This window comes from Anomaloglossus baeobatrachus, chromosome 12 (genome assembly GCF_048569485.1).
Source record: "Anomaloglossus baeobatrachus isolate aAnoBae1 chromosome 12, aAnoBae1.hap1, whole genome shotgun sequence".
Taxonomy (NCBI): Eukaryota; Metazoa; Chordata; class Amphibia; order Anura; family Aromobatidae; genus Anomaloglossus; species Anomaloglossus baeobatrachus.
In genome coordinates, this window is record NC_134364.1 from 20,683,387 (window position 1) to 20,696,068 (window position 12,682).

At 47.0% G+C, this 12,682-nt stretch overlaps 1 protein-coding gene across 4 annotated transcripts in view; it reads right to left on the reverse strand.

Annotated features, from left to right (window-relative positions):
* Window positions 1-12,682, reverse strand: part of WDR25 (WD repeat domain 25) — a 185,319-nt gene that overhangs the window by 45,388 nt on the left and 127,249 nt on the right. Inside the window, exon 7 of one of the 4 annotated variants that reach the window (XM_075330987.1) lies at window positions 11,301-11,920. The exons of 2 other annotated variants lie outside the window; for them this stretch is intronic. In XM_075330987.1, the coding sequence (XP_075187102.1) occupies window positions 11,885-11,920 (36 nt within the window). In that variant the 3' untranslated portion in view covers window positions 11,301-11,884. Of the gene's footprint in view, window positions 1-11,300; window positions 11,921-11,940; window positions 12,319-12,682 lie in introns of those variants that run through there. One more of the 4 variants, XM_075330988.1, reaches the window with a different exon arrangement.

Below are 12,682 nucleotides of genomic sequence, written 5' to 3' on the forward strand. Positions count from 1 at the left end.
CTGGAGTATAATACAGGATGTAACTCAGGATCAGTAATGTATGTACACAGTGACTGCACCAGCAGAATAGTGAGTGCAGCTCTGGTGTATAATACAGGATGCAACTGTGCACAATTATATTTTTTTATACTTATTGTTCAACTATTATTAAATGTATCAGTTATCCACACAGAAGGTAGGGGTCACATTGTAAACAGTGTTTACTATTGGGCTGACAACTGCTTTATCACGACATTCGTAATTGGATAGAAATATCTTGTAGTTGCCCTATTACCCCACCCCCAGCCCCTGCCCAAACACCAATAGTTCGTGACAAATATATCAAAATATTATACAAATGTTCAATACCATAAGATACCCCCCTCTGACTTCTCTAAGGGGTACTTTGCACACTACGATATCGCAGCTGCGATGTCAGTGGGGTTAAATCGAAGGTGACGCACATCCGGCGTCGCTGTCGATATCGTAGTGTGTAAATCCTTTATGATACGATTAAGGAGTGCAAAAGTGTCGTAATTGTATCATCGGTGTAGTGTCCGACATTTCTATAATTTAGCTGCAGCGACAGTACGATGTTGTTCCTCGTTCCTTCGGCAGCACACATCGCTGTGTGAGAAGCCGCAGGAGCGAGGAACATCTCCTACCTGGTCACCGCGGCTCACGACGGCTATGCGGAAGGACGGAGGTGGGCGGGATGTTTACGTCCCGCTCATCTCCGCTGCTTTTGGCCGCCTGCCGTGTGACGTCGCTGTGACACCGCACGACCCGCCCCCTTAGTAAGGAGGCAGTTCGCCGGCCAGAGCGATGTCGCAGGGCAGGTGAGTGTATGTGAAGCTGCCGTAGCGATAATGTTCGCTACGGCAGCAATCACAAGATATCGCAACTGCGACGGGGGCGGGGACTATCGCACTCGGCGTCGCAGCATCGGCTTGCGATGTCGTAGTGTGCAAAGTACCCCTGACAATACACAGATCAAAAGGGCCTCATGACGCCTACAGGGGTTCAGAAGAGCTCACCGATGCTTGCGTCTTCAATCATGGAGGCTTTCCTAAAGGCAATTTCCCTTAAACCCGTACAGTCACCTATTTTATGCAATATATGCATATCGAGGTGGGTCTGTCTACATTGGGTAATCTGATCTAGCGCTAAATAGTGAATGCGATCATCAGAGACTCCTTTCTGGCGAGCTCAGAAATACTTTCAATTTGTGACGACCTATACGAGAAAAGAACATCTCTGCAAACATATATTTCCTATGGGTGTAATTAGAGACAATGCTCCAGCTGCAGAGGATCTAGCTGACCTTCACATCCAGCGGTGCGGCAGGCCACATTACATCTTTACCTGCTCCGCAGCACAGACTGTTATATATTACACACATTCCTTTGTCCCAGATACGTCCGCAGCTCCACATCATTGACATTTTCATTATTCCTTATTATAGCTGGTCCCAGGAGCTCACATTTCCAGACATTATAACAAATAAGGAAACTACAGGGGCTGAGAAGAATGGAGAACACCAATATACTGAGGATATTATTAACTACAGCCACCGCTATTCCCAATATTGTGAAATTCTCCATATCTGGTGCCTAATAGTCTGACTACCACTAATGATCAGACTACAAGGGAGGAGGCCACACTCCCGAGTCCGACAACCAGGTATTTGATTTCAGATTATATTATGGCACACTACGATTTACTGTGAAAAACATTTTTTTTGTGTAATGTCAGTTGTTTTCAAATTAAAGGGATACTGTCAGCATGGCAATTTAAGGCAGGATATCCTACTAAAGATAAATAAGTGGGTGCAACTGCATCAAATAGTCCAAAAGTGCAGCATTTAAAGGGACTGGAAGAACAGAACATGAAATATAACTTTGTTTAAAAGATATGTCATGTGACTATGATAAGCTCTAGTAATTGGCTGAGAGGGCTCACATGGAATATGAGAAAAGCTATTGAAATAAAGACTGGCTTAAAGGGAAATTTTCATCAGAAAATCACCTATTGTTTAAATCAGGTTTTCGTGTTTCTTTTCCTCAAGTGGTAACTTAAAAATAAGAAACTTGAAACTTCTTGTTGTTTCATGAAATTCACATGTACATCAGCAGCAGTGACTAGATCCCGACCCTATCTTTTGCATTGAAGCATCTAATGAGCGTGTGCATAGGCCATACAGGATGGTGGAGTCAGCTGTGACATCACCTATTGTGAATGATGGATCCTGTGTTATCTACTATATATGTAGAGGAAAAATCAGTCATTGGACAGGATGGGGAGGAGGTGAGCTGTGACAACACAGGATCCACCATTTACAATAAGTGATATCTACTACATATATAAAGGAAAAAATCAGTCATTGTACAGGAGGAGGAGGTGAGCTGTGACATCACTTATTGTGAATGGTGGATCCGGTGTTATCTTCTGAATATAGAAGAAGTGTCAGTCATTGCACAGAATGAGGAGCAGGTGAGCTGTGACATCACCTATTGTGAATGGTGGAGCCTGTGTTATCTACTGTATATAGAGATGTCAGTTATTGTACAGGAGGGGGAGGAGGTGAGCTGTTACATCACCTTTTGTTAATGGTGGATTCTGAGGTCAGCTGTGTATTACAGATAACTGAATATATTCCAGTGGAATCCAATTCTGTTATTACTGCTGTTTACAATAATTTTCATTTTTTTGTAATTTACATTGGCGCACATTCAGCAAATTAGTGGCCACAGGCCGCCATTTTCCCCAACCATAAAGGGCCATTAAAAGGTTAAAAAGAAAATCCTTATACTCCTCTCTGGCCCCTGCGCTCCTTGTCGTCAGCCATCAAAAGGTTATAACCTCATAAGGAACACCGTAACCTTTTGCATGCATACGTAGAACCCTCCCTGGCCTCCTCATTGACAAAAGTCTTGGCCTAGCGTGAAGAGGCCAGAGATTCAGCACTCGCAGCAGGTATAAGAGGATGCGATGAGAAAAGGACGGGTGACTGTAGGAGATGTGTGGTAAGGAGAATATAAGGAAACACTAATGGAATAGTTTGGGCACCTTTAATACCCATACATTAAAGTACTTGGTAGATGTCCTAGTTCACACAATGCTGTAGGTGCTTTCTTCCAGAAGTAGCGTCACGCCTGTCCACAGGTTGTGTGTGATAATATATCCCAGCCTCACTGAGCTAAAGGGACTATGTCAGCACAAAATGACTGTTCGACCCAACCACAGGTGCTTGGTGCACTCCTTGTAGGTCCAAGCGATTTGGTGCACATTCCCACCTGCTTGTTCCTGTTTCCCCATCTCTGCCGTCCTTTGGTTCCTATAAAGCATAGGAAGATGAGCAGAGATTAATACAAAACGAGGGGGTGTGAAGGTGCGCTGGACTGCTCAGCCTTGCCAAGGGTGCCCTGACAGCCTCTGTGTGGTTTGAGTAGTCATTAGGCTGAGAGAGCTGCAATACCACACACAACCTGTGAGAGAAGTGGCGCTCTTTGTGCAATAATAAATCCATTTCTCCTTACTCCAGTACTACCCCTTTACATTTGAATATGCTACGCTATGGATGCTGACCTATGCTTGCATCAAGGGGTCAGATTGCAAGCATTTCCCTGGATGTAAATATCAATATTTTATGGTGAATGACCATACCTGGTGCTCACTTCAATGAAACTGAGTCACAGTCTGTGTAACCATAGTAGGGAATTTAGGGTTGTCACCAAACATTGAAGGTCGATCCTAATGAGAGGTGTGAAACTTGAAGGCAGGGGTCACACTAAGTGCATAGCATCCGATACGACAAGCTAATAACAAGCGGCTCAAACTCTGATGCGGGCGTGAGCCGAGTGTCATCCGCTGCGGGCGTGAGCCGAGTGTCATCCGCTGCGAGCGTGAGCCGAGTGTCACCCGCTGCGGGCGTGAGCCGACCGTCACCCGCTGCGGGCGTGAGCCGAGCGACACCCGCTGCGGGCGTGAGCCGAGCGACACCCGCTGCGGGCGTGAGCCGAGCGACACCCGCTGCAGGCGTGAGCCGAGCGACACCCGCTGCGGGCGTGAGCCGAGTGTCACTCTCTGCGGGCGTGAGCCGAGTGACACCCGCTGCGGCCGTGAGCCGAGTGTCATCTGCTGCGAGAATCGGAGCACAGGTGAGAAAAAGATGGAGACATTGGTTTCTCCATCTCCTCCATTGTCTGTCTCAGAGTATATCGGACTGTACTGATGACATCCGAGTGCAGTCCAATGTTTCACAAGCACCCATACACTTGTAAGGGTGCGAGTGATCAGAGACATGCTGCCAATCACAGCATGCTGCTATTTTTTCCTCAGTCTAATTAGAGCTGAGGAAAAACTGAAAGATCTGTTCTGCGTCATTGACATTGCACGCTTCTCATGTACACGCTCATGTGCACAAGTACTAAAGGGACTGTCAGCACAGAATAACTGTTTCGACCAAGTACAGGCACTTGGTGCATCAATGCCAATCATTTAATTACATCTTTTTCCCCTCCTTGTTGTCCCTCAATTACCACCCTCCCTCTTTGATTGACAGGTCTGACTTGATAAGGTCAGAGAAGGGTGGAGACAGATGGAAAACAAGCAGGGGAAATGATGTATGCAAATGTTTGGCCACGCCATGATGCTCCAAGCACCTGGACTTGCTGCAAACAGTCATTTTGCGCTGACAGTCGCTTTACGGTAACTCACTGAGATGATTGACAGTAAGTTCCAACCTTGTCTAAGTGCTCGTTTGCCTTTATTAAAGGAGCCATAACTGAATGAAAGTAACAATCACCTTCAATGTCACAATGTACCGAGCGTTCAGTAAGCCATGTAATTAGCTATGTAAAGTAGAAGCAATTCAGTTCAAAGCAAGGGCTTTACAGCAGACTCCAGAGGTCGGCAGAGGTAAGTGGCACAGCGCCTCACAGAATCATCAAACTGCGCATTGTACGGCTGATTACTGACCGTTGTCTGTACCTCTCAGCAGTACGGGCACAATAATTGCTTCTTCCTGTCAATCAGATGCAGTGCTATCATGAGAAATACAAGATATAGATTGTGCTGGACTTCCTGCAAGACATGAAAGCAATGGCAAACAGATTCTGGCTGTGCACACAATGCATAATAAGGGTATCTTTTAGTTTTGCAAACTGGATTGGTTCAGAAGACATTTACAACATAATAAAAATATTTTTTTTCTTACCTGCATCTGATTGTCTCTCTGATTCTTCCATTTCTTCCCTACTGCTCCTCCAGGACCTTTCATACTGCCGTGTCACAGATTAGCAGCACATTGTTTCTTCATCCATTTCTGTGTATTCTGTATCAGCAGATGCTTCACTACTACTCCTCCAGGACCTTCCACACAGTATGTCACCGTCATCAAATGCTCTTGTGAAAATGTTGTTTAGCCTTAACAGATGTAAAGCAGGGATCCTATCCAAACCTTACCTAATTATGGGTGATGCTTACCTTTCTCTTTTAAAATCAGTTATGAATGCTTTTTTACAGGCACAACAATAAGTGACTGCATTGTCTATTGGACTGTAAGTTAAAAAAAAATCCGGTTTCTTTCTCAACAAAAGTTTTGGCTGCTACTTTGTCGCTTTCCATGTGAAAAGATGGCTAACAACTAAACCTCTAGTAACGAAATAGAGATAAGATAAATGGTTCACAAACAAGCACAACTTAAAAATTTTAATATATCATTTAAAAAATACATTTTTTTTTCATATTAATACAACTTGATGATTATAAAACCCCAGACAGAATATACAGTCATCTACAGTCATTGACCTGTAAAGAAAAGACATCTGGAGGCTGACAGCGCATACAGCCATAATACTTCTCACATCTGAGGGTTTATTACAATTGTGTCCAGTGAAAACAAACCTCTGTGAGCGTCACAAACATCAGAGCAGGTAAAATGTATCAATATGGAGTCCTTATCACTTCTCGCACAGGCTGATTTATACATTGTAACGACCTATCAATTTGTGAATAACGGGTACAGACTTCGAAAAGCCACAGAAATATCCCTCATTCACAGCAAGCAGAGATCTTGAAAATGAAAGGATGAGAAATTGAAACACACAGTACGATACAAAGCTGCATAAAATGTCATTATACAATTAATCTATTAAGCTCCTTTCAATGGAACTTGTAATCAGAATTTCAGGCCCGTTATCCAGGACGGTGTGCGGTCCCCAGTGATGTTGCATTTCTTTCAGATGCAGGGTCATGTATGCAGTCAGAAGGGTAGAGACTAGAGATGAGCGAACCGGTCCCGGTTCGGCTCGAGTTCGGTTCGCCGAACGGAGGTCCAGTTTGAGTTCGGTTCGACGAACCGAACTCGAACCGCATAGGAAACAATGGCAGACATTCACAAACACATGAAAACACCCTCAAAGGTGTCCAAAAGGTGACAAACAACTCACAACACAACACAAACACATGGGAAAGTGACAAGGACATATACTCATGCGAAAACAAAAGAGCTGGACAAGGAAAAAGAGGAGGACACACAGATATATGAGTATATGCAAGGAAACGTCGATGCCATTACTGTGCAACTTGAGCCCTGCTCATTTTAGGCTTCCAATCTGGATAAATTGCCTGAGCTCGCCACGTACGCCTTGGGGATCTTGTCGTGTCCTGCAGCCTGCGTTCTCTCGGAACCTGTCTTCAGTGCTGCTGGGGGTCTGCTGGCAGATAAGCACACGTGTCTGTCCACTGACAATGTGGACATGGCTCTCAGAGGACTTTTCTTCCCCTGGGTCATCCAGGGGAGGCGAAAGGCACGCGTATTTTTGAGAGTGCTTCATGCAAAGCATCTTTGTAAGCTTGAAAATGGGGGTCAACTGATGCCAGTCAAGTGGGGTGTGTGTGGCCCAGTTAGTGGAAACGAGGGAGACTGTGGTTGGAGTCCCCTCGCTGTGTTTTACATGCTTTTAGAAGGGCATGACATGGCTTAGAGGTTGACTTTCAGCATCTGGAAACTGTTGGCTACCAAAATGCTGCCTTTCCAACCTTTTTAACCGAGGATTTTCGAGACCTTATGCCCATCGCAGTGCCCCAAGAGCCGATGCCCAGGCGCCACTCCTTCTCCAACAAAGGCGTGCCCGCGCTACACCAGCATGTCGCACTAAACATCACTGATTCCTTGAGAAACTCTGTGTGACAGGGTGCATTTCACCACAGATAATTGGCCCAGTAAGCATGGACAGGGGCGTTACATGTCGCTGACTGGGCAATGGGTTAATGTGGGGAGAGATGGAGAAGGGTCTGCTGTACAAGTCTTGCCGTCCCCACGAGTTGTGTCAATCCTTCTTCTGTATGTAGAAGTTAATACACTGCTTCTGCCTCTTCAACCTCGTGTGGGTCCTCCACCTTGGCGCAAACCCTGTGTGGTCAGGCCACCCTTCCTTGTAACTGCGCACAAGGAATACCACAAACCTCCTTACTATGCTGGCAGCAGAGCTCAATGCCCTCAGGCGGTCAAAGGTTTACTTTGAAATGTATGGGAAATGTGAGTCACACCGCTGAGAAGTTGTGGACGGTTAGCTCTGGAGACCGAGTTTCATCAATGGTTGTCTCCACTCAACCAGCAGCCAGGGAAGGCCGGGTGCGACAATGATGCAAACATGGGTGCGGCCCTTCGCTGTGACAATGTGACACACGTGCCTTGTGTGGCTCACGTGTTGAACCTGGTTGTCCAGCAATTTTTAAAGCACTATCCTGGCCCACATGGCCTTCTGCAGAGAGCACGGTGTAACGCCTTCCTTGATCCACACACTCAGATGGGCTGTAAATGATAGGCTAGAGGGAAGCCACTCACCAAGCACGACCCCTAGAACCCTGAAACCCTTTAACCCCTATACAGGGATTAGGAATTACACAGGGCCCAAGGTGATCAATACCTGTGGAAGGCTGCAGTTCCAGAGAATAGTAGTCAGGCAGGGTCAAAACATTAATTGAGGAACAGGAACAGAATGGGACGGCCAGGACTTAATCAGAAAACAAGCAGAGGTGAAATGCGGATCGGCCAACAAGGTACATAAACAGCAAGCAGGAAAAGTAGTCAGGTAACAAGCACACAAAATCATAAAACTGAACTGGGGGTAAAAGTAACCAGAGGTTCATAGCTATGTCTGGCAGTGGTCTGCAGACAGGATGGGCATAAAAAAGGGTGTGGTGTCTTCCCATTGGTTGTAGCTGAATGATGGTACTTCATCTGTGAGATACCCACCAACTACATTCAGCCAGAGATTCTGCATCTGTCAAGGTAATGCAGCCCAGTGGGTGAGCATAACCTGCGTCCACCTGCGCCGCTGGCATCGACTCCTCTCCCATCATCAGCACTATGCATGAAAGGAACACGTTGTCACCTGGCGACCGGAGTACAAATTGACGGAGCGGACTCCGTTGGTGACTTAACAGCCGTGTGCGGCAATGATGCAAACCTGGCTGCGGGCCATCGTCAGGGCAATGTGACACACGTGCCTTGTATGGCTCACGTGTTGAACCTAATTCTCCAGCAATTTTTAAAACACCATCCCGGCCTACATGGCCTTGTGCAGCGGGCACGCTCGCTATGTGCTCACTTCCATCGTGCCCACACAGCAGCTCAACAACTTTCGTCGCTACAGAAGTCTTTAGGTCTGGTGGTTAAACGCCTGAAATGCGATGTGCCGACACGCAGGAATTTGAATCTGCACATGTTGCAGCGTTTGTGGCAGCACCGCCGAACCCTGCTGCAATACGTTATGACATATAGCCTGGGATAACTTGATCCAGAGGTGGTGCAGATCACGCTGCTGGAGTGGTGTCAGATCAAGGACCTATGCACCCTTCTACACAGTTTACAAATGTCGACGAAGATGTTTAGCACTGGCGATGCCATTCTCAGCGTGACAATTCTGGTCATCTACATGATGGAGCACACTGTAATTATTATTCGGAGTCAGGTGTTGGGACAAGAGGAAGGGGAGGAAGTACAGGAGGAGTCATATGCGGAAGGGATAACAAGATCTACGAGGTCCAGATGGTCAGCGGCACCTAGGCGGCAGTCATGGTGAGGGAGAGGGATTAACAAGGGCGCATAGTATCAGCAAAAAGTGTTGAGGAAGGTGCAGGAGCCCATGAAGAAATGGAGGGCGAACTGGCGATGGGTATGGAAGACTCAGCAGATGAGTGAGAGCTTGCTCACATTTCGGTTGTGCGAGGTTGTGGGGAGAGGGCAGAGGAAGGAGGCACAATTCTCACCTCTCTGCCACCAACACACCAAGGACTTGGTCCTCCTGGATGCACAAGACACATGAGCGCCTTCTTGCTGCACTACCTACAACATGACCCTCGGATTGTACGAATTCAAAGTAATCCTGACTACTGGGTTGCCACACTGTTAGATCCCCGGTACAAGACAAAATTTGGCAAAATAATTCCTGCCATAGAAAGGGACGCACGTATACAGGAGTATCTGCAGAATGTGGTACGCAATCTTAGATCTGCTTTTCCACTAAACACCAGTGCTGCACAGAGTGAATCTCAACGCTTTGTCATGGATAGGAGGAAATGGGCTTTTACTTGTCCACATCTGAGGGACCGAGGGCTGGCTGCTGTGCTGAGATGGCGTTGAGTACGGTGTCCCTGCAGAGTTGCACTTTTGGTCATATACCAAAATGAGTTGAAAAAGGACAGATGCTGGTGGAAAGGGGAACAGGTGTGTTGGAAAGGGGAAAAAAGTTTTTGTCCGTGGATTTGGTGGCTAAGCAACAGTAACATTTGCTGAAGAAACACCATCTGTTACAGTGGGACTGGCAGATTTGGATAAGGTGGTATATACTATGTTACCGCTATATACCGAAAATTATTAAGAAAAGAAAGAGAAAGGTATATATCCCCATCAGAAGTCAGTGTCCACCGTGCTCCCAGATGGAAAAGGAGAGGTTGGCAACTGGAAGGTTTGGTGGGGGATACAGAGCTGTGTGGCTATGAAACTAATAGTAGCCTGAACCGAGTTAGACGCCATTCGGATCTGGAGACTGGGAGCCCTGTTAGCGTCACAGGGTCCACACGCCCACCCAGCCCAGGAACTCCCTGTTAACAACACAGGGGCCATTGAGTACGCTGACCATGTGCGTAGGGGCCACACCTGTGGACAGCAGGCGCATCAGCAGCAGCAGGCCTGTTAATGCCACTGGGCTGCACAAGCAGGACTGGTAGGACAGGAGCTGGTCTTAACCGTTTTGCGTTACCAACTGTGGTGGCGGCCTGCATCGACACCCTATCCCTGCCTACCTCTGGCCTAAAGCCGCAATGGGTTCAACACATGGAGGTGTGCTCTTTCGGAGCATAATAGAAGACTGCGCACCTCCTTGTTGGCTCCAGCCCCTTTTATAACCTGGTTCCGCCCCAAACCAGGGTGAACCACAATGCACCTCCTGGAGACAAAAGCAGAGTGACACGTCATGAGTGGCATAACTAGCGTCCTATTTGGAACCGCAACTTCAATGATGACCTCATGGCTGCCATGACCCAAACACCTCACCAGTCATTGTCTGACCATCAATAATGTGGTGACAAGTCATAGGGGCGGGCCTCTGCAAGCCATTTGGGAGTGGCCTGGCCACATCGTCAGGACACCTGATGCCCTGTGGTCTATATGGGACCCCCACATCAGGGGCAGGGCCAAAGAGTTCATTACCAGACATAGTCTCTGATGCAGTAAGTGCCTGAGCATGCTCAGTAGCATGAAATACAGTGTCTGAAAAAAGACTATCAGCTTTATGGTGTCTAGGCACAACACAGGACCTAGACCCGGCACATAGTGCAAGTACCTGTGCAAAGAGGCTTTTCGCACTAAGTGTGGGAGCATGCGCTGTATCCCGAAATGAAGACTTAGCCTCAGCAATGGCACAGTCAGGCTGAGCATACTCAGTAGGCGAAACACTGTAGTTAGGCTGCGGCTGGGGTAAATCGGCACACGCATGCGCACTAGCCGCCTCTCCACACATACGTGGAGGAGAAAGTAGCCAGCTGGACAACCCAAGGCACATCCCTAAATGGCAGCTGACGCCTGGGCGCAAATGAAACCGCAGCAGGCTTCAGGTTACAGGTTTTGTAACAACAAATACCATCCAAAAGAACAGGTGTACTTCTTCCCATGGATAATCTGATATGATCCTTTTTTTCACGGACACAACCATCGCTAACAAATGTAGATGAGGCCAAAACAGCAGCTGCTTCAATGGATCTGAAGTGCTCCATAAAGTGGCCTCTCCTCCACCCCAATTTCAAGATCCCAAATACTCCATTCCTCTGTGGTGTCAATCCAATCGCACTTGCTTCCTAACAGCTCTCAAGTTTCCACCAGCCCTGCTGAGTATGGGGTAACAGAGATGGTTGAGTTTGCATAGCTGTTCAGTCGCACTATAGCCTGGGAATCAGAGGTCTGCTCCAAAGCTGCAATAAGTACAGACAAGGAAGTTATTATTATTTTTATTATTATTGATTTATAGAGCACCATTGATTCCATGGTGCAGTACATGAGAAGGGGGTTACATACAGAATACATATACAATTAACTATAGACAGACTGGTACAGAGGGAAGAGGGCCCTGCACTTGCGGGATTACAATCTAAAGGATTTTTGGGAGGAGACAGTAGGAGTGGTGTAGGTTGAGCGTCAAGTACGTATGGTGGTGGTGTCATTGAAGGTTATAGTCATTTCTGAACAGATGAGTTTTCAGATTCAGTTTGAAGCTTGCGGGTGTAGCAGATAATCTGACGTGTTGAGGTATCGAGTTCCATGACACAGGGGAAATGATCTGCGCAGATGGCCAGAAGCTTTGTGAGTGGGATCCAGGCCCCGATGAAGAAGGTGCTGAGCCTAATCTACACCCTCATTTCCAAAAAGTAAATCCTCCTGGTGGAGACAATGGGGAACATGATGAGGAGCACAGATACCTGATTGGAATGACAACTTTACTATTCGGTCAGGGCAGGAAGAGGTTGTCTCGGAGGACTCAGGACGAGGGGAATGAAAACACACAGGGTTATTGATGAGGTTGGAGACCACACTTACTGTCAAACCAAAGTCAGCCAGTCGATGAGGTCAGCAGAGGAGGATGCTACTGACGACGAGGTTACGTTGCGTCTTCCTGGCCAGAGACAAAGTACTGGAAGCACGTCAACAACTGAATCCTGGACCACAACTTTGACTCTGAGCAGAAGTCGTGTTGGCTATGCAGGTCGCATGGGCTGTAAGCCTTGCCTAGCCTGTGAATTTTTGGACATCGCAAAGGATCACCCAAGTCATGGAATCTGTAAGATTTGTCAACAATCTGTAAGTAGAAGGCAAAAACTCACACCTTTGAGTAGTTCCTCCATGAAGTGTCACATGGATATGAATTGATAGCGTGAAGGTGTATTGCTCAGCTTTAGCCACTGTCAATGCAACATGCTTATTTGCCATTGCATGCATTGTTGCAGACTACACACAAGGGGCTGCTGTTTTTTTGGATCTGCCTTTGTTTGGTCACTATAGCAATATCAAATTGCTCTTCGGATGTGGACTTGGAGATGCTGTCTATGAACAGAAGGAAAAGCTAAAGGTGTGTGTTACAGCAAGGAGCCACCGCGGAAATGACTCGCCCACCCCAGGGCTATGGGACACCCGGTGCCGGGC